General features: G+C 44.5%; 2 protein-coding genes across 5 annotated transcripts in view; one reads left to right on the forward strand and one right to left on the reverse strand.

The window, feature by feature from the left end:
- Positions 1-22541, reverse strand: part of IFT81 (intraflagellar transport 81) — a 223822-nt gene that overhangs the window by 162804 nt on the left and 38477 nt on the right. The window lies entirely within an intron of this gene.
- The window catches only part of P2RX7 (purinergic receptor P2X 7), a 60670-nt gene that overhangs the window by 24892 nt on the left and 13237 nt on the right, over positions 1-22541 (forward strand). For both annotated transcript variants that reach the window (XM_027566820.1, XM_027566821.1), the window contains exons 3-8: positions 86-154; positions 4788-4860; positions 7186-7282; positions 11901-11981; positions 12619-12748; positions 17651-17787. In XM_027566820.1, the coding sequence (XP_027422621.1) occupies positions 86-154; positions 4788-4860; positions 7186-7282; positions 11901-11981; positions 12619-12748; positions 17651-17787 (587 nt within the window). The remainder of the gene's footprint in view (positions 1-85; positions 155-4787; positions 4861-7185; positions 7283-11900; positions 11982-12618; positions 12749-17650; positions 17788-22541) is intronic.

A 22541-nucleotide genomic window follows, 5' to 3' on the forward strand; every position in this document is an offset into this window, starting at 1 on the left:
GCACTTAGCCAGTTGGATTACTATGATTAAGTAGTTGTGTTCTCAAAGGGCTTGCCATTTTGCCTTCTCTCCTTTTTCTCTACAGGGGAACTCCTTTTTTATGATGACAAACTTTCTCAAGACAGAAGGCCAAGAGCAAGGGTTGTGTCCCGAGGTAAGGAGAGAGGGATGGGTGATAAGAGATCCTGGAGGCGGCGTAGGTCAGAGGAAATGGAAATTGGGACCAGGGGTGTTGTGGAGCCCACAAATACTGACTGAGCCTCTGCTTGTTACAGAGCAGGGGTGTAGATCTGGGCTGGCTGGAAAGGGTGAGAAGACCCTGCATTTCTCGCTCTGTAACCACCAGATCTCTGTTGCCCTGAGTCTCCAGCTGTAGCACTAGGAGCCTGTGCAGCTCAAGGCCTGCTTTCTCCGTTGCTTGCTCCCGGAGCAGCTTGGGACAGCGTGGAACCTTGGCGTTTGCATAGTGTCTCATGTTTTAACAGAGCCTCACAACAACTTTAGGGGGTAACAGCACTCCCAGCCTTATTTTACAGGTCAGCACAAAGATCAGCACTCATATTGGGATCAGGGACCTTCCCAATATCACACAGCTTGCTGGAGGCAGAGCCAGACTTAGAATCCAGCTGTCCTCATTCACAACTTCTCCCACTGTTCACTGTGAACTGCCTGCAGGGCCAGCCAGGGCAGATGTCAGACAGTGCAAGTTTGATATTTCATTGCACTTCTTTAGTTTTAGGCTCTACGTGAAGTGGGGAAGCCCTGACATCTCCCACCCTCACTACCACCATCCACTCACTCTCCCCACCTTGCTTTGCCCTCTCCGTACTCTCTCTCAACCTTCTGCCTTCTTCTGGAAAACTTTCTTCCCTATAAAAACATGTGTATCTTATTCTGTCCCACCCCAGTCTTGTTCACTGCTCTGTAAAATGAAAACTAGCTATTCTGATAAGTTTGTCTATAGTGATGTCTTCCTAGGCAACACCCTCCTGTTGTTCCCCTCTCAAGTAAGACACCTGTGTTTTACCAGGGACTGTCCCAACACCGAGAGGTGAGGTGCAGCGCCTGTGGGGAAGACCAGCCTTGCCTGTGGGTCTTGCTCATCGGCCCTCTCTGGTAACAAGGCCTAGATTTCTGAGTGTCTGAGAACTCAGTGTGGATATGCTCTCTTGCACTACAGTCCTTGCCATCATTTCTACCTAAATTTGGAAATAAGCGAACATTCCCCTCAGGTCTGTCTCAATAATGCACCCCTAAAAAGAGACCTCTCTACGTTTATTTTGCCTCCATTTCCCCTTAAATGTCCCTGCTACTCTAATGAAGTAGCCAGGTGCCTGTCCAACTAAATATTCCCTTCCATCTCCCTACCCAGCAGCATCTGAAGTTGAATCCAATTTGGGGCCTTTGGTTCCCTCCTGTCCCATACTCTGAAATTGCTACTCACACTCCTCCCCACCCCCACCCCCACCCCCGCGCCAGGGCACTTTTCACAGATACTTTTCAAGTTATTGAGACTTACAAGAAATCAATACAGAGACTTGTAAAAGAAGTCAAGGAAGAGAGTCAGGATAGCGCAGAGATTAAGAGCCTGGGTTTTAGGAGCTAGACTGCAAATGGTTCAAAGCTTGACTTATAACCTTTGTGACTCTGGGCAGGTAACTTCATGTCTCTGTGAGCTGGTGTATTCATTTGCAAGACGGGGCTGATTGCAAAACCTAGGTCTTGGGATTATTGAAACAAATGAGCACATCTCTGTGACAGGCTGGAAACAAAGCATGATACATTGTAAAAAGCACTCCAATGCGAGCCATTATGACCCAAATGACAAGTTACTCCTTCTCAGACAGGATGTCCCTCAGACTGAGCTCTGTGGAGGCAGTGCCAGCCTGGAAAATACTATGTAACTCTTGAGATTTTTATCTGCGATCTGAGGTGGTTTGGGTTGCTCTAATGGGAAATTTGCCTCCTCTCTTTGCATTTGGGTTGCTCTAATGGGAAATTTGCCTCCTCTCTTTGCATATCGACAGCCACCCCCCCCACAGTCCCCTCTTCGCAGCCCCAGCCCCGCAACCCTTACCAGAAGGTGGAAGTCAAGGATATGGCTTGACATCTGTCTGCAGTAAATATGGCCAAGCCCCAGGTGTACACCAAAATGAAGAGACACTGGTCCTAATAATCTATTGCTGCATAACAAACTGCCCTGAACCTGCTGGACTTAAAGCCATAAGCATTTCTTTTTTTTAATTTTTTTTTTTTGATGTGGACCATTTTTTAAAAAGTCTTTTCTGAATTTGTTACAATATTGCTTCTGTTTTATGTTTTGTGTTTCTGGCAGTGAGATATATGGGATTTTAGCTCCCTGACCAGGCATGGAACCTGTACCCCTTGCATTAGAAGGTGAAGTCTCAACCACTCAACCATTAGGGAAGTCCCTAAAGCCATGAGCATTTTAGGGACTCTCATAGTTCAGTGGTTGACAGAGCTCTGCTGGGCAGTTCTGCTGATCTTGGGATCTGTGTGGGGGCTCTCATGGCCTGGGCTTGGCTGGCCTTCTCTTCCTCTCTGGGGACTCTTAAGGCTTCTCCTCCTTTCAGGGTCTCTCCATGTAGTCTTTCCAAACTTCCTCACAGCAGCTCAGGATCCGCCAGACCAAAAGAAGCTTCCAGGCCTCCCAGGCTCAGGACTAGAGCTGACACAGCGTTACTCCCACTGCCTTCTGTTGGTTATTCACTCAGCGTCAGACCTAGCTTCAAAGGGAAGGGAAGATGCTCTGCCTCCCAGCAGCAAGAGTGACAAAGAATTTGAGGCCATCGTTGATGCATGTGACAATCACAAAAGAGATGATTCGAATGTCTATTGTTTTTTCTTTTTTTTTTAATTTTGGAATTTCACCTTGAGAGTAAGATAGAGTCGGTTTATCTTCTTTCCTGAGATTTCTTTCCAGTTGATAATCAAAATAACGTAACTTCCCATGAGCCACAGTGAATGATCATTCATTCATTCTTTCCACGTTTATCCAGACCGACTATGTGTCAGGCACTCAGACTACAAAGACACAACCCAGGCTTTTTGTTCAAAGGGTTCACAGTATAGTCGGGGATCACAAGAGCAGCAAACCAAGGACATACTGGGTGACAGGAAGAAGGTAACTTGGGAAGAAGAGAGAACATGAAAGTGAAAGAGATTGAAAACTACAGGAAACATTCACTAAGCAAAAGCCATGGGCTAACCCCTTTCTCATCATAACTCATTTAATCTTCACTAAAACCATATAAGACAATTTCCCTTCTACGGGTGAGGAAACTGAGGTGCAGAGAGGCAAAGTAACCTGGCTGAGGCGACTCAGCCAGAAAATGGTGCAGCTATTGCCAGACCTGGTTGCACCTGCGCCCAAGCCTGGACCCTCCCCTGAATTTCTGTAACAGCCTATTTTCACGAAACTCCTGGTCTCCCTAAGACTGGCCATTAAACCTGGTCCTCAGAAATCGGGAAGTCGAGAATGCATAAACCAAGCCATCTCACTTTTCTTTTCCTCATTCTGCCCTCAGCTCTTAGTCTTGGAAGCTGACTGACCTCATTTTTCTCAGGCCAGGAGAGAGAGCTGGCTGGAGTCCTTTATTTCCACATTTCCTGCTGAGCCATTGCACCTGTCTGCTTCACTTGGTTCCTCAGCCACAAGGCTGCATGATCCAGGACCCCGCTCTCCAAACCAAAGGCTGTTCCCTGAAAGTGGTCCCTGGCATATGCTTCTTAGACTTTTACTTATTTTTATATATTTATTAATTTAAAAAATATTCATTTATTTGGCTGCATCAGGTCTTAGTTGCAGCATGCAGGATCTTCATTGCTGCATGTGAAATCTTTGTAGCAGTGAGAGGGATTTAGTTTCCTTACCAGGGATCGAACTCTGGCCTCCTGTATTGGGAGTGCGGAGTCTTAGCCACTTGACCACCAAGGAAGTCCCTATTTTTATTTTTTATTGAGATATAAGTCATGTACCATAAAACACACTATTTTCAAGCGTTTAGCTCAGTGGTTTTCAGTATATTCACCGAATTGGGCAAACATCATCTCAGTCAGTTTCCAGAACATTTTCATCATTCCAAAAAGGAACATCATACCCACTAGCAGTCACTCTCAGTACCCTACTTCCCTTAGCTTCTGGCAACCACCGATCACCCTTCTGTCTATGGACTTGCCTGTTCAGAACATTTCATATACACAGAATCATACAATACGTGGTCTTTCCTGTCTGGCTTCTTTCACTTAGCATCATGTTTCAAGTTTCATCTACACTGTAGCAGGTATCAGTACTCATTCATTCCTTTCCATTGCATGAATGTCCTAGATTTTAGTTATCCGTTCATCTATTGGTGGCTGTTTGGGCTGTTTGGATTTTGGGGCATTATCTTCACACAAATGTTTGTGTGAACATAGACATCTGCTCTCCTATATCTGCCGCCGCTGCTGCTGCTAAGTCGCTTCAGTCGTGTCCGACTCTATGCGACCCCATAGACGGCAGCCCACCAGGCTCCCCCGTCCCTGGGATTCTCCAGGCAAGAATACTGGAGTGGGTTGCCATTTCCTCCTCCAATGCATGAAAGTGAAAAGTGAAAGTGAAGTCGCTCAGTCGTGTCTGACTCTTCGAGACCCCATGGACTGCAGCCTACCAGGCTCCTCCATCCACGGGATTTTCCAGTCAAGAGTACTGGAGTGGGGTGCCATTGCCTTCTCCTATATCTTAGAGGCACAACTAATTCCCCACTATTTTGTCCTTCTTTCTGCAGTACCCCACCCCCAGGACGCTCTGTTCCTCTGATCGGGGTTGTAAAAAGGGATGGTTGGGCCCGCGGAGCAAAGGTATGTTCTGTTTCTTTTTCTGAGACCTGCAGGGGGATGGTCTGGGATCCTGGTGATGTTTGAGAAGCCCAGCTCTTTAGCTTCTGGCTCTCAGCTGGCTTCGTCCACCTTCCTTGGGCCATGGATGAGCCTGTGCCTGCCCCATGCCTCGACTCTGAACCCAGAGGACCAACTGCTGACTATGAATGTGACTCTAATTCCCAGTGAGGGCAGCTCCTGAAAACCTCACAGAATTAGCCCCTTCAGGGTTCTCACTGATAGAAAATTTGAACGGCCCAGTAGCATCATCTGAGTATTCTACACGTTTCCTCTTGAATTTCCCCAAAGGTTGAGAAGCATGAATGTGTACCCCGCCCAGGGCCCCTGGAGGCAAAATCAACCTTCAGAGTTTCCAGAGATCTTGTTTTAACTTAAAAAGGCACATAAAATTAAAACAAATTTCCCAAAAAAGAACAAGAAAAAGTAAAATATCATTGTTTTAAGTGGAGGAAAACTGCTTTACAATGTTGTGTTAGTTTCTGTCGTATAACAACTTGAATCAGCCATGATATACATATATCCTCTCCCTCCTGAGCCTCTCTCCCCTCCCTCCTTTACATCCCTCTAGGTCATCACACAGCACCCGGCTAGGCTCCCTGTGTTATACAGCAACTTTTCATCAGCTATCTATTTCACACATGACAGTGTAGATATGTCAGTGCTACTTACTCCATTCGTCCCACTCTCTCTTTAGCCCACTGTGTCCACAAGTCCATTTTCTACATCTGCTTCTCCATTCCTTCCCTTCAAATAGGTTCATTGATACCATTTTTCTAGATTCCATATATGTGAGTTAATATATGATATTTGTTTTTCTCTTTCTGACTTACTTCACTCTGTATAACAGGCTCTAGGTTCACCCAGCTCAGTAGACCTGACTCATTTGTTCTTTTATATGGCTGAGTAATATTCCATTGTGTATATACATCTTCTTTATCCATTCATCTGTAGATGGACATCTAGGTTGCTTCTATACCTTGGCTATTCTAAACAGTGCTGCAATGAACACTGGGGTGCACATGTCTTTTAGAACTGTGACTTTCTCAGGGCATATGCCCAGTACTGGGATTGCTGGGTCATATGATAGATTTATTCCTAGTTTTTTAAGGAATCTCACACTGTTCCCCATAATGGTTGTATGTTGTCCATAATGGTTATATCAGTTTACATTCCCAGCAACAGTGTAGGAGGGTTCCCTTTCCTCCACATCCTCTCCAGCCATCAGTGTTTATAACATGTGCTAAGTCACTTTAGTTGTGTCCAACTCTTTGCAACCCTATGGACTGTAGCCTTCCAGGCTCCTCTATCCATGGGGATTTTCCAGGCAAGACTACTGGAGTGGGTTGCCATGCTCTCCTCCAGGGGGTCTTCCCAACCCAGGGATCGAACCCATGTTTCTTATGTCTCCTGCGTTGGCAGGTGGGTTCTTTATCACTGCTGCTGCTGCTGCTGCTGCCACTAAGTCGCTTCAGTCGTGTCCGACTCTGTGCGACCCCATAGACGGCAGCCCACCAGGCTCCCCCGTCCCTGGGGTTCTCCAGGCAAGAACACTGGAGTGAGTTGCCATTTCCTTCTCCAATGCATGAAAGTGAAAAGTGAAAGTGAAGTCACTTAATTGTGTCTGACTTTTCGCGACCCCATGGACTGCAGCCCACCAGGCTCCTCCATCCATGGGATTTTCCAGGCAAGAGTACTGGAGTGGGGTGCCATTGCCTTAAAAGCCAGTTTATAACATACATGTACACAGAAAGGCATATTAACATTCAATTCCATTCCATAATGCTTGTGCATTTGAGTTGGAGGAGAGTTAACTAACACTATTTACTATTTACCTTTCCCCTTAAATATCCGTTAGTGACACTGACACTCCAGGAAGATGCGCCACGCTTACTGCATGGCCCTGTCCATCCTGGTCCATGCTGTACACACCTAGAGGAACTCTGCTGTCTGTTCAGAAGCCATGTGCTAGTCCATTTGTACCAGGCAAAATAATACACCCTGTTCTGCCTCCCTCTCAGGCATCTTTTCTTGTGAAGAAACAAACAAGCAAGCAAAAACCTAACAGCATCTGTGGTCTTTATGTCTTCTCTTTGATCCTTCTTTGAAAACCTTACCGTTCGATGTGTTGCTTGCTTGGTTTTTCTTATGTAAGCCTGTGGTTTGGATGAGGTTACACAGAAACTAAAACTGCTTGGATTGAGAAACAGCCTCTTGCTTGAGTGGAGTGGAGTTTCCTCCCACGGTTCTTTCACACCTGTGCTTCTACAACCCCTTGACCCTTCACAGGAATCCAGACCGGCAGGTGTATACATTATAATGAGAAGCAGAAGACCTGTGAAGTCTTCACCTGGTGTCCTGTCGAGGCAGAGGAAAAGGCTCCGGAGTGAGTTGTAGAGAGGGGACAGACACAGTGGCCCGCAGCTTCAAGCAGATGAAGCCCTGCGAGGCACTGCCCCAGCTTCCCTTCTCAGCACCACCCTCCCTCCCCAAGTCCCGGGTCCTACTGGCTTAGTGACTCCCAGGCCAGACACACTAGCGGTCTCTGGGAGGGCCTTGCTTGTGGTCAAAATATTGACATAATTCTGGACCAGCTGATAAATAGCTACTACCTTGAGCACCTGTGGGTGTCCCCTGCCCCTTGAGTGTTCCAGCACTTTCCAGGGCACCTCCAGACACCACCTCCAGTGCTATAGCAGGGTCCATTCTGTCAGTGTCTGTACTGAGTGATTAAGGAAGAGAAGGTGGGAGGGGAAATAGGAAAAAGGAAGAAGAAGGGAAGGGAGGAGAGAAGGAAGGGAAGGCAAAGGAAGTTTTCTTAAATGTTCACAGTGACGTACACATTTGGTGTTCCCCTGTGTTGATTCTTCTCAAGGTCAGGCCCAGAAGGCAGAACTTGATGTTAAACCTCAGAAAACACTGGGAGGGCTGCATTTCAGCAGAGAATAAGGAGAGCTGGATTCAAATCCGGGCTTTAATGCACCCTTGCTATGTGGCCTTGAACAAGTGCCTTAAGCCCTTTGGGTTTCAGTTTCCTTGTCTTTAAAATGAGAATAACAGGCCTTCCCCAGCAGGCCCAGTGATTCAGACTCTGCACTTGCCACGCAGGAGGCGCAGGTTCCATCCCTGGTCAGAGAACTAAGATTCCACAAGCAGCGTGGCCAAAATATATTTTTTTCAGTTAAAAATAAAATGAGGATAATAACTGCACCAACCTTCCTGGGCTGTGGTGAGAATTAAATGAGATGACAATTGCATGGTGATTGCACAGTGAACCCTGTGCTTGGCACACTGTAAAGTGCCCAATAACACAAATGCACACAGGATCTGCCCCTCGACGTGTGGTGGTTCTAGACCAGACTTGTCCAGTGGAACCTTCTGCAATGCAGAAAGATTCTGTACCTCCACCATCCAATCTGGTAGCCACTAGCTACATGTGGCTATTTAGCACGCGAAATGTGGTTACCACAACTGAACTGAATTTTGAGTTTAATTTAATTTCAATAGTCGGGCTTCCCCAGTGGCTCAGTGGTAAAGAATCTGCCTCCAGTGCAGGAGACATAGGAGACATGGGTCCAATCCCTGGGTCGGAAAGATCCCCTGGAGGAGGAAATGGCCACCCACTTAGTATTCCTGCCTGGAGAATTCCATGGACAGAGGAGCCTGGCGGACTACTGTCCACGGGGTCACAAAGTGTCGGACACGACTGAGAGACTGAGCACACACAGACACAATTTAAATAGTCACACACACCACACATGCCTAGGGGATGTTGGACAGTGTAGTTCTAGAGAAATGTGACTCAGGGCCACACCATCAGCATCTGTGGGGCAAAGAGAAAACTTCCCCAAACTAACTTCTTAGAAGCTTCAGGCAAAAGTTTCTGATGTCAGAGTGGGAAGCACCAGGCAGTGCCAGCTTGTCCGGCTCTCACTCGCTAACGGCACCGCGCAAGTTCATTTGTAGGTCCCAGAAGAAATTATACAAGACCCGGGGGGACATGAGCCTACATTCAAGAAGGCCCTGGTTCAAGGCAAGAGGCTTCTTGATTGCCTGTGGTTTTCAGTCCTGGCTCTGCCAGCAACTCATTCATCACATAAATACCGGGTATCTCTGATGTTTTGTGACCTGGGCTGCAATTTTACATGACCCTGGACAAGTAACTCCCTTACCTTCAGTTTCTCATATGTTATACAAAAGCATTACTAAGATGATTCATTTAATTGTTTCTCCAGCACATCCATTATCAGATAGTAGGGAGAACTGTGCTTTTTTTTTTTTGTAAAATACAAGAAGACCCAGATATGGAGCAGGTCCCAAGGGTTTTGCAATCTAATAGAAGAGATAAGACACATGCACAGAGGGCTGTCATTCCGAAAATGAAATTTTTAAGTGTCATGAAAGAGAAGTAAAGGGGACCATTTAGTCCTTTGATTCTGAGCATGTTGCCCAGAAGTTTGAAATCTTCTAAAGGCAAAGGGTCTGGCAAATAGCAGGCATCTGTTGTAAACAAGATTTTGTGTGTGTGCAAGTGACAATATAACTTCAACTGGCTTCAGAAAAAAAAAAAGGGACTGTTAATTTTGGTCTTGTGTTTTTGACTCACGTCAATGAGAAGTCCAGAAACACTAGTTTCGGGCAAGGCTTGATCAAGGCTTTAAATGATGTCTTAAGATTCTCTCTCTCTCTTCCTCTACCTTTCTCCTCTCCCCAGCCTCTAGCTCTTCTTTTCTTCCATGCTGGCTTGCCTCACACTGTGGTCTGGGGCACTCCAGGTTTACCTTGTCCTTGCTACTAATAATCCTAGAGAAAACAAGTGTTTCTTTCCCAATAGTTCCCACAATAATCCTGCGGTGTTCTCAATGGCCTAAGGCATGTGACAGTCAAAGAATCAATCACTGAAGCCAAGGGGATTAGATTACACGGCTTGGTTTTTTTCTGTCATTATTGTATAGTTTTATTATTGCTTTTATGTTAGTGTTTTCTAATCAGATTAGGGACTCTTTGAGGTGAAAATGGTATTTTATCTCTGTCAAGATGGCTCATCACAAAGCTGGTTGATTAAATATTTTTTAATTGATGATTTATTAAAAATGTAGACTATATTAAGACTACCATGAAATTCAAGCTTCTTCATTTGGGATGTGATTTTTAAAATTAATTAATTTATTTTAATTGGAGGCTAATTACTTTGCAGTATTGTAGTGGTTTTTGCCATACATTGACATGAATCAGCCATGGGTGTACATGTGTCCCCTATCCTGAGCCCTCCTCCCACCTCCCTCCACATCCCATCCCTCAGGGTGATCCCAGTGCACCAGCCATGAAAGCCCTGTCTCATGCATCGAACCTGGACTGGTGATCTATTTCACATATGATAATATACATGTTTCAATGCTATTCTCTCAAATCATCCCACCCTCACCTTCTCCCACAGAGATGACCCTATATGCAAGACAGAAAAAGAGACACAGATGTAAAAAACAGACTTTTGGACACTGTGGATTACACTGTTAAACCAGCTCCAGGTCATATGCCCACCCTGGGAGCTGTAAGGGATGGGCAGGAGATGAGAGTGGACTGAGAGTGGAAGAGACCTGGCTTTCCCAAAGGGAAAAAATTGAGGTGCTACTGCTAGAGGGGGGGAATTGATGTGGAAAGGCAAAAATTACAGTGTTCTCTATAATTACATCCCCAGTAGAGCCAAAGTTGGGCTCTGGAAGTCCTGAAATAAAAAGCAGATCATTCTTTTTTAAAAAATTTTTTGATTGTATTGGATTTTAGTTGCGGTACATGGGATCTTTGTGACAGCATGGGCTCCACAGTGTGTGGGCTCAGTAGTTGCAGCGCCCAAGCTTAGTTGCTCTGTGGTATATGGAATCTTAGCTCCCCATCCAGGGAAGGAACCCATGTCCCCTGCCCTGGAAGATGGAGTCTTAACCACTGGATCACCGGGGAAGCCCCCAGAGCAGATTATTCTTGATGTTCCCTTCCGAATACTTTCCACCTTTAGCCTGTGCTTCTCCCAATGTATATTTGCCACCTACTCAGGTGTGCCAGGCAACAGGATACCAGTGGCATCATTTTGTGGAGCCTGTTCTCTCCATCTTTAACAGATTCTCAACCTCACCAGGACAAAAATCTCGACTGTCTTTTTCATCACTGCATCCCAAGGGCCCAGCCCCATTCCCGGTACAATAAATATTTGTTGAATGAATGAATGCATGGATGGTGGGTGGACCTTCCGGCAGTCTAGAATTTGGGCTCCTCTCACTCATGGAGGATTTTATACCACTCAGAGCCTCTAGAGAGCGAATGATAGAGTCAAGTATGTATGTGTGGCCCTGTGCCAAAGGCTGAGGATGCCAAGATGAGAAAATTATTGTCTCAGCCCTGCAGGATCACCAAGTTTATTGTGGAAAATACAAACAGGAGTGTGCTGGAGCTGGCTTATACCAGCTCTGAGCCATTTATGCTCATCCCTTCCCAGTTCCAATTCAGTGATGTTCTACTGGTAGCTTGAAATCAGTGATGGTGGGGGTATTTATACCACAATAGTCAGTAACTGCTACAGTATCAGGGCTTATTGTTTTCTTGGAGAGCTGGTTTTTAAACATTTACCAACACACCACTGTGCATACCTAAACATACCATTATATCAGAGTGAGAAGTATTACAGTAAATGCCACGAAGTCTTTTTTTATGCCACCTCACACAGCTGTGGGACCTTAGTTCCCCAACCAGGGATCAAACCCATGCCCCTGCAGTGGAAGCAAGGATTATCAACCACTGGACCACCCGGGAACTCCTTCCATGGGGTCTTAAGAAGGGAGAAATTCTTCCTGGAGAAGCTGGAGAATTTTGGAAGGTTTTGCCCACTGAATTGCATTTCTCTCCAACCATCATATTGACCCAAGCAAGAAATCAGAGCCTCTGGTCACTGGCTCACTGACTCCCTTGGTCCCTGTAGTCACTGATCCCCATTTTGCATTTCTCTCTCTCAGGCCTGCGCTCTTGGTCAGTGCTGAAAACTTTACTGTACTCATCAAGAATAATATCGACTTCCCTGGCCACAATTACACCACGTAAGTGCCCAGAATGTTTGGCTGTATTTGTTATCTACTGTTGCATAACAATTCACCCCAACATTTAGAAGCTAAAAACAACAAACTTTAATTTTCTCACATAGTTTCTGGGCATCCCAGAGTGACATCTGGGAATGACTTCATTGGGTGGTTCTGGCTCGGGGTCTCTCAGGATACAGTCAAGCTGTCAAAAGGGGCTGCAGCCATCACCAGACTTGACTGGGGCTGGAAAATCCTCTTCCAAGCTCACTCAAGTGACTGTCATCAGGAGAACTCAGTTCTTCACCATGTGGACTTCTCCTTCAGACTGCTTGAGTCCCCTTGGGACATGGTGGCTGGCTTCCCCAGAGCAAGTGATCCAAGCCAAAGAGTAAGCATGCCAGATAGTAACCAGGAGAGAAGCCACTGTATTTTATAATCTAATCTCAGAAGTGACACACCATCACTTCTGTCATATATTACTGGCCACACAGACCAACACTGGACAGTGTAAGAGGGGAATACACAAGGGTGTGAATCCAGAAGGCAGGATCGTTGGAGGCCCTCACGGTGCCAGGGGCCACACTGGTTCACTCCCATGAAAGAGAAGGATCCCAGTTTTCAATTGAGATGCTTGTTTGCTTTTCATCATGTGCAGGAGAAACATCTTGCCGGGTTTAAACACCACTTGCACCTTTCACAAGACTCGGGATCCACAGTGTCCCATTTTCCGACTAGGAGATATCTTCCAAGAAACAGGAGATAATTTTTCAGAAGTGGCCATTCAGGTTGGTGATGCCTGTTTGTAAAGTGGAATGTGGGGAGGGTGGGTCAAGGGATGGAGGATGACAAATGGCCAAGAGGCTGGACCACTGGGTCTTAATAATATGCTCATATTTATGGAGGATTTTGTAAATCCATGTTCAATGACAAGGACTTTTCCTGCATCACCACATCTAATCCCACAACAACCCTATGTGTGAGACCATTCATCTATTAGTTTCCTGTGGCTGCTGTAACAAATTAACACAAACTTTGTGGCTTAAAACAACACATTTTTTATACTTCTGGAGGTCAGAAGTCCAAAATGAGTATCACTGGGCCGAAATAAAGATACCGGCAGAGCCATGCTCTCTCTGGAGGCCCCAGGGGAGAATCCATTTCCTTGCCTTTTCCACCTTTTAAAACTGCATTCCTTGCATTTCTTAGCTCATAGCCCCTTCTTCCTGCTTCAAAGCCACCAGCATAGCATCTTGCTTCAGTGGTCACATTGATTTCATTTTTCTTTTCTTTAAAAAAATATTTTTATATTTGTTTATTTGGCTGCACTGGGTCCTTGTTGCAACACATGAGATCCTTTGCTGTGGCCTGCAAGCCTATTTGCTATGTGGCATGTGGGATCTTAGTTCCCTGACCAGGGATCAAACCTGTGCCCCCTGCACTGGAAGCATGGAGTCTTAACCACTGGACCACCAGGGAAGTCCCCTACATTGATTTCTTATCCTGTGTTAAATCTCCCTCTGCCTCTCTGTTCATAAAGATCAGTATGTCTTTACAGGGTCCACCCAGATAATCCAGATTTCCTCTTCTCAAGATCTTTTTTTAATCACACCTGCAGTCTCTTTGGAGAAGGCAATGGCAACCCACTCCAGTACTTTTGCCTAGAAAATCCCATGGACGGAGGAGCCTGGTGGGCTGCAGTCCATGGAGTCGCTATGAGTCAGGCACGAGTGAGCGACTTCACTTTCACTTTTCACTTTCATGCATTGGAGAAGGAAATGGCAACCCACTCCAGTGTTCTTGCCTGGAGAATCCCCAGGGACGGGGAAGCCTTGTGGGCTGCTGTCTATGAGGTTGCACAGAGTCGGACACAACTGAAGCAACTTAGCAGCAGCAGCAGCGGGAATCTCTTTGGGGGGTTCCCTAGTGGCTCAGTGCTAAAACATCTGCCTGCAAAGCAGGAGATGTGGGTTTGATCCTTGGGTCAGGAAGATCCCCTGGAGGAGGGCATGGCAACCCACTCCAGGAGAATTCTTGCCTGGAAAATCCAAAGGACAGAGGTGCCTGGTGGGCTGCAGTCCATAGAGTCACAAAGAGTCGGACACGACTGAAGCAACTGAGTGTGCACACATGCAGTCTCTTTGGCCATTTAAGGTAACATGTTCAGAGATGCAGGGATTAGGACCTAGGATTAGGTATATCTGGGGGGCTACTACTCAGGCTGGGCTTCCCTGGTGGCTCAGTGGAAAAGAATCTGCCTGCCAATACAGGAGATGTGGGTTCAACCCTTGAGTCAGGAAGATCCCCTGGAGAAGGAAATGGCAACCTACTCCAGTATCCTTGCCTGGGAAATCCCACAGATAGAAGAGCCTGGCAGGCTACAGCACATGGGGTCGCAAAGAGTCAGACACAACTTAGAGACTAACAACAACAATTATCCAGACTACCACACTTTGGTTACTTAGGATTATTCCAGTAGCAAATTATAGAAATCCAACTCAAGTGATTTAAGCAAAAAATAAAAAGTAATTTAGAGGCAAATAACAGAAACAAAATTCAAGTGACTTAACCAAAAAGGAACCATATTAACTTGCGTAGAAAGACCAGGTGGAATGAACATTCTAGTATACCCAAAGCATCTTCCTACCTTGAGTTTTCCCTTGCTGTCCCCTCTGCCTGAAATAGTCTATCCCCAGACATAGTATTAACTGCCTTCTACACTTACTTCCAGTATTCACTCAAATACAGCCCAGTGAAGCTTTCCCTTACTGCTACATTTACAATGACAATTCCCACCTCTATCCCAGCAGGCCCTTTTCAGGTTTATTTTTATCCCTGGTACCAAGCATTATCTGACATACTATATATTTTACATCATATCCATTTGTCTGTTGTCTATTTTCTCTGACTAGAATGTAAGTTCCATGAAGGTAGCTCTTTTTTTTTTTTTGGTTCATTTTTGTATAACATTCAGCACATAATGGACAGTCAATAAATATTTGTTGGCTGAATGAAGAGTATTATAGATTTAGGCATAGCTGCATCCCAGAACTCAAATGATGTCTTCAGAAATCCGACTCCTTTCATTTTTTGACTGTTTCCTTAATGATGATATTCTCCACATGTCAAGTCAAAGCCACCAAAGCTCTAGCACTCTGCTATCCAATATGGTAGCCACAAGTCACATGCAGCAACTTAAACTTAATTGAAATTAAAAATTTATTTCCTTGATCATACTAGCCTCATTTCAATAACCACTGGCTACTGCCTTATAGGGCATGAATACAGACTATATCCATCAGCAGAGAAAATCCTATTAGATAGTGCTGCTTTAGACTTTCACACTCCACAGCTAGTGGTCTCAACCAATAGAGGACCTTTTCCCCTATGGTTCTGGCAAAATGTCTCAAGGAGAGTTCTGATTAACCCTACCTTGGGCCACATAATCTATCTGAACTCATCATCAGGTCCAGAGGGAAGCACTGTCCTGATTGGCCAGGACTGAGTCAGGTGCCCTCTCCTGGGAGAGGTCACAGCCCCATTCAAACCACGGAGAGTTAGGAAAGGTGTTTCCCAAAGGAAATTTCAGGTAGATTTCCCAGAAGCCAGCAAAATGGATGCCAAGTGACAAAGGTATTAATACATTCACTATAGTAAGTAGAGTGCTTGGCTTAGTGCCTGACCCCCCAAAAAAGGCAGTTGTGATTTTTCTGTGTTATTTCTCCTCTCTCCAAGTCAGAACCTCTTTGTTACTCATTTCTGTATCCTCAGAATACTACATCTAGCATACTGTCTTGAAATGCCTAATTTCATCGATTCAAAGAGATATCTTTTTCACTTTTAATAATTTTGAAATCAGTAAGTGCTTTCAGTTGATGGAATCTCACAGTTTAATTGACACCAGTTTTTTCCTTGGAGGAACATTAAAAAAAAAAAAACAAAAAAAAAAACACCCTGTGTGTCTTACAAGCAATGGTGTCTAAGCTTCAGTGAAATATGATGGCCAGTGCTCAAAAAATGTCTGTAGAAAAAAAAAAGAAGTACCAAGTATAGGTAAGAGATGAGCAGATTCTTTAGAAGTTTAGAGGAGAGAAAGGTCACCATGAATTGAGGAGTATAGGCGTGCTTGCGTGGATGGGGAAGGATGTTGGCTGGGTCTTGGAGGACGAGCAGAATTTAGCTAGAGAAGTGGGTGGGAGAAATGTTTCACTGGGAGAAAAGGTCAAGGGCCAAGATTAAAAGATGCAAAGTATACCCAGCAATTCCACTCCGAAGTATGTACCCCCAAAAAATGACACCTTATATTCACACAAAAACTTGTACGTAAACATTCACAGCAGTATTGTTCATTATAGTCAAAAGATAGAAACGACCCAAGTGTCCATCAAAGGATGAACGGATCAACAAACTGTAGTGTATTCATACAATGGAATATTCTTTCACCACAGAAAGGAATGAAGTACTGACACTTGCTACAACATGGATGAACTTTAAAAGCATTATGCTAAGCGAAAGAAGCCAGACATAAAAGATCATGTATTACATGATTTCATTCATGTGAAAGTTCAGTATAAGGAACTCTGCAGAGACAAAAAGTAGATTAGTGGTTGTTTAGTGTTGAGAGGGGTAATTAAAGTTTACATGGTTTTTCTTTTTTGGAGGTAGTGAAAATGCTGTAAAATTGACTGTGGTAGCAGTTGCACATATACATGAATGTAAGTGTGGAATTGTACATGTTAGGTGGGCGAATTGTATGTGAATTGTATCTCAATAAAGCTGTTGAGATACAGCTTTATTTTAAAATAAAAAAAGAAGTGAAAATGCAAAGTGTGTCTGGGAAAAGCATAGTCTGGCATAACAGCTTTCTCCAAGGGAGAATTTGGAGAAAAACAGAGAGGAAGTGATGGAGCATGCTGAATTCCAGTATGATAAGCTTCAACTTAATCTTTTTTTTTTTAAACTTTACAATATTGTATTGGTTTTGCCATATATCAAAATGAATCCACCACAGGTATACATGTGTTCCCCATCCTGAACCCTTCTCCCTCCTCCCTCCCCATACCATCCCTCTGGGTCGTCCCAGCGCACCAGCCCCAAGCATCCAGTATCGTGCATCGAACCTGGACTGGCAACTCGTTTCATATAATCTTTAATGGGGGTGGAAGCATTAATAATGTCTGATTACAGGAGGGGTTTGTTGAAAGTTGGGCTTCCCTGGTGGCTCTGATGGTAAAGGATCTGCCTACAATACCACAGACCTGGGTTCGATCCCTGGATCAGGAAGATCCCCTGGAGAAGAGAATGGCAACCTACTCCAGTATTCTTGCCTGGAGAATCCCATGGACAGAGGAGCCTAGTGGGCTATAGTCCATGGGGTCGCAAAGAATCAGACACGACTGAGCGACTAACATTACTACTACTTGTTGAAAGTTCTATTTCAGGAAAGTAAATTTAATGGTAGTATGTTCCAGGCGGGAGGAGGAGCAGGGAGATGCATTTGTAGTTGCCAAAGTAGTCGTTGTATGAGTTAAATTGGATGGTACTTAGAGCTCTGAAATTTTTTATCAGCATTTTTTACCCTCAAAAGCAAACTTTTCCTTCAGTGATCATCACTATGCAGGGAGATGTCTGATAGCTGCATAACCCACGTCCAGCGAGGCTTAGAGATTATCTCTTGTTTTCTTCCCCAGGGAGGAATCATGGGCATTGAGATCTACTGGGACTGCAACCTGGACAGATGGTTCCATCACTGCCGTCCAAAATACAGTTTCCGTCGCCTTGATGACAAGACCGCCAAGGAGTCCTTGTACCCTGGCTACAACTTCAGGTAACAGTGCTCCAGGTCAGATTTGCCCAGTAACTAGCCCTTGGCTCCCAGGGACCTCCCAGACCCTGCTGAGTTGTATCCCCAGCAGCCAGTAAGACTAGTTTTGTTTCCCAAGGCAACAAGATGAATGTAAAACACTTCCTCTGAGAGCTAGGCAGTGACTGAATTTTTGTATGAATTATTAAAGAACTGCACTCTCTTTGTAAGATAAAAAGCAAAACTTGGGAAACAGAGATAACCATAGAAAAGAGGATAAAAATCACCCATAATTCCTCTATCCTGAGATAACTGAAGATAACCTTCTGGTGAAATTTCCTTTGTCTAACCAACACTTGTGAGGCTTATATGAGATCATATATGTATAACCTGGTATTCTGTGAGGTGTTTTCATATACCAGTTCAGTTCAGTTCAGTCGCTCAGTCGTGTCCGACTCTTTGCGACCCCATGGACCGCAGCACGCCAGGCCTCCCTGTCCATCACCAACTCCTGGAGTTTACCCAATTCATGTCCACTGAGTCGGTGATGCCATCCAACCGTCTCATCCTCTGTCATCCCCTTCTCCCCCTGCCTTCAATCTTCCCCAGCATTAGTGTCTTTTGAAATGAGTCAGCTCTTCGCAACAGGTGGCCAAGGTATTGGCGTTTCAGCTTCAGCATCAGTCCTTCCAATGAATATTCACGACTAATTTCCTTTAGGATAGACTGATTGGATCTCCTTACAGCCCAGGGGACTCTAGAGAGTCTTCTTCAACACCACAGTTCAAAAGCATCAATTCTTCAGGGCTTAGCTTTCCTTATGGTCCAACTCTCACATTCACACATGAATACTGGAAAAACCATAGCCTTGACTAGATGGACCTATGTTGGCAAAGTAACGTCTCTGCTTTTTAATATGCTCTCTAGGTTGGTCATAACTTTTCTTCCAAGGAGTAAGCGTTTTACGTGCATTTTATGATATGTTTATTATATCTCAATAGAACAAACAAAGAAATCCAATAAGACCATTTCACATGATGATACATGCTTAAAAGAAAATCAAACAAGATAGTTTGATAGGGTGGGGAGCGGGAATGCAACCAGAAAAGGCCTCTCCAAGGACGGGATAGGAACCCCCCATAGGCACTGTGCACTTTCCTGAAGAGTGAGCTTTCCTAGTTAAGAAGGGAAACTGCACACATAGGAGTCCATCTTAGGGAATCAACTTGCAAACATATTAGCTTCCCTGAATACTTTTACTACTAATGGTCTGGACTCTGAAAGTGGGAGTCCCCACATCAGCATCACATGGGACCTTGTTAGAAATGCAGATTCTCAGGCTCTCCTCAGACCTACTGAATTAGACACTGGGGATTGTCCCTCCCAGGTTATTTGTACGCAAACTCGTTTGAGAATCACTAATCTAGACCCTCGATACTCAAAATGTGATCCTGTTACCAGGAACATGGGCCTTGCCTCAACATGGGAGCTTGTTATGATGTAAAAATCTCAGCTTCCACTCTTAATTTACTCTCTTATGTCTCCTGCATTGGCAGGCAGTTTCTTTACCATTAGTGCCTAGAATCTACATCTTATGATTCCCAAAAGATTCATGTGCACATTAAAATTTGAGAAGCACTGGTCTAGGCTATGTCATCTAGCATCCCAAACATGCTTTCTTCTTTGATGTTTTGTTTGACTATATTTTGTTTCTTACAACCAGGTTGCTAGTTGCCCAGGAGAATGAATAAAATGAGGTGTCTATAGTTAATCTGAGCATGCAAATACAGGCCAAAGTACATGTACAAACACACACACACACTCATTCACTGCCTCCTAACCCTTCTGCTAGCATTCTTATTGACTTTTTGTTATCCACTCAAGCAAATGGATCTATTCATATTTTAGGTAAAGCAGCATGATTAACTGGCAAGCAGACTTCAAATTTTTTTGTTGTTGTTGTTATTGTTGTTGCCTGTACAATGTTTTGAATGTTGAGATATTCTACATAGAAGTATGGACTTCCTGCTTTTTCTGAAAAATTAAACTATTTGGAAAAAAATCAAACCATGTAACACTGGCTTCCTATCCCACAGGAGAGCACGCAGCTGGAGCTGAGTATCAGTGGTCCCCTCTTGGTTTGCCACAGTCCTCACCACTCTTTATTGCCTCATATCTGGCTGCATCACTCATTTCACTCATCTGTCTGGCCCCTACAGGCATCTGAGTTTGAAACTCCTGACTAAGAGCTGGCTGAGATCAACACACAAGAGGCATTTTTAAAGAACACTGTCTTTGCTCCAATGACTTTATTTTTTTCATATTTATTTATATGGCTTCTCCCCCCCCTGCCCTGAGTCTTAGTTGCTGCAAGCGGAAACATCGTTGCAGCATGTGGGATCTTTTTAGTTATAGTATGTAGGATCTAGTCCCCTGACCAAAGATCGAACATGAGCCCCCTTCATCAGGAGCTTGGAATCTTAACCACTGGACCACCAAGGAAGTCCCATAAGAGGCTTTTTGCCTTCTCTGGGGCCATGGAGTCTCATCCAGGGCCCTGAAACCAGCTCCTAGTTTAGGTAATGTTTTGATCATTCCCTGCTGCTCTACTGAATAGGCTTGTGGCCATTAGTAGGAAGCAAGGCCTGGGTCAGTGGTCCCCGACTGCCCTCACAGGCTGTTTTTCCAGCGGCCAGCAGACGCATGCAGGGCAATGTACCCATCAGATGTTAGCAAATGTCCTTCAAGTCTCTGAGCTGAGCCTAAGAACATTAGCTCCTGGAGAGATCTGAGCTTTCTGAAGAACTGGTTGATCTTTCAGCTCAAAGTATTAGAGCATTTGTTCTCTGGAATCAAGCACCAGAAGAAATCTGTAACCAAAAATAAATTGTGGAGACCTGATGGGTAACTTTATTTTCAAATAGCCACAGAAAAGAGAAGGAAATTAGAGGTTATATGAGGTATATGAGAAAATATAAGCTTTCTAAAATACAGGAAGTTGAAGGAATTGATCACGTTGCAGAAATTTCATCCTTTAAAGATCTGTGGCCAAAGGTCCTTAGGCAATGATTCAGTTTATTTACAAGACGTGTAAAGCAGGACAGAATGCCTGATGGGCTTCTCTGCTCTCAGAACAGGTATATATGTGTATTCATTTCCTGTGGCTGCTTTAACAAATTACCACAAACTTGGTGGCTTTAAACAACAGAAACTTCACAGTTCTGGAGGCCAGAAGTCCAAAATCAAGGTGTCAGCAGGGACATACTCTCTATAAAGGCCCCAGGGGAGGATCTCTCCTTGCTTCTTCTGGCTTCCGATGGCTCTTGTTGTGCTTAGTCGCGTCCGACTCTGTGACTCCATGGACTGTAACCCGCCAGACTCCTCTGTCCATGAGATTCTCCAGGCAAGAATACTGGAGTAGGCAGCCATCTCCGACTCCAAGGGATCTTCCTGACTCAGGAATGGAATCCGAGTTCCCTGCACTGGCAAGCAGATTCTTTACCACTGAGCCACCAGGGAATTACAGATCTTCACTGGTGCTCTGCTTTTAATGTGACTAATGCTTATTTTTTCTGCTTATCAAGGATATCAGCTTGCAATATACAACTGACCCTCGAACAATATGAGTTTGAATTGCATGGGTCCATTCACACACACTATTTTAAATAATAAATATTAATACTATAGTACTATACAATCTGCAGTTGGTTGAATGCACAGATGCAGAGGGAGTATGGATATGAAGGGCCAACTGTAAGTTAAAGTGGATTTTCCACTGGGCAGAGGGTGGGCACCCCAACCCCTGTGCTGTTCAAAAGTTAACTCCATAGCCTTTCTAGCACCAGCACTACATCTAGAACTTCAATTTTTTTTTTAAATAGGCCAATTCTAGTGGTTTTTTTAATTTCAAATTCCTAAGACAGAAAACTTGATTGACCCAAAACATTGTTTCAAGCCAATTCCAACGAGATGAAACTGCTTAGTTTTTAACTCGTGGCTGCCTCCCTCCAGTATCTGCCTCCGTCTTTACATGGGCTTCCCCTCTGTGTTTCTGTTTCAACTCTCCCTCTCTTTCCTCTTATAAGGATACAGTCATTGCATTTAAGGCCCACCCTAAATCCAGGATGATCTCATCTTGAGATCCTTAACTCATATGCACTTGCAAAGATCCTATTTCCAAATAAGGTCACATTCGCAGGTGCAGGGGTTAAGCACTTGAGACTTGCCTTTGGCGGGGGCATTATTCAACCCACTACAGCACGCAAAAGCATCCTTGCCCATGAGGGCCTGGTATTTCTGAGTGTGGTCCACTGTTCACCTGTATCAGAACCAGCTGGTCCCTTTCCTAGACATACAGGTTCCCAGAAACATTTCACACCATTTGAAACCACCCTTTGGGGGTGAGGCCCTGGAATCTGCCTTTTGAAAATGCTTCCCAAGTGATTCTTGCCCTCAGTATGAGAACCACCATACCAAGCCCCTGAAAACTGAAATTCAAGTATTTACTAGTGTTAACCTTCCAGGAAAAATAGCTTGCATGGAGAGATTATGCAACCCTGGGGCATGGAGTGGTGATGCATGCTTGCTTTGCATTTTAAAAAGCAAATCAGTTAATAGAGCAAAAGAAAGTGCTGTCATTAAATGAGAACATTCAGATGCAAAGAAACTGAAACCTCTTTGGCCAGAAACAGGCACGGAAAGTGCTGAGAACATCTAATTCATCTCTATGTCAGATCCGGAGAGCTTAAAAAAAGATAAAAATAAGAATTTCAGATGTT

This window comes from Bos indicus x Bos taurus, chromosome 17 (assembly GCF_003369695.1).
Source record: "Bos indicus x Bos taurus breed Angus x Brahman F1 hybrid chromosome 17, Bos_hybrid_MaternalHap_v2.0, whole genome shotgun sequence".
Classification (NCBI taxonomy): domain Eukaryota; kingdom Metazoa; phylum Chordata; class Mammalia; order Artiodactyla; family Bovidae; genus Bos; species Bos indicus x Bos taurus.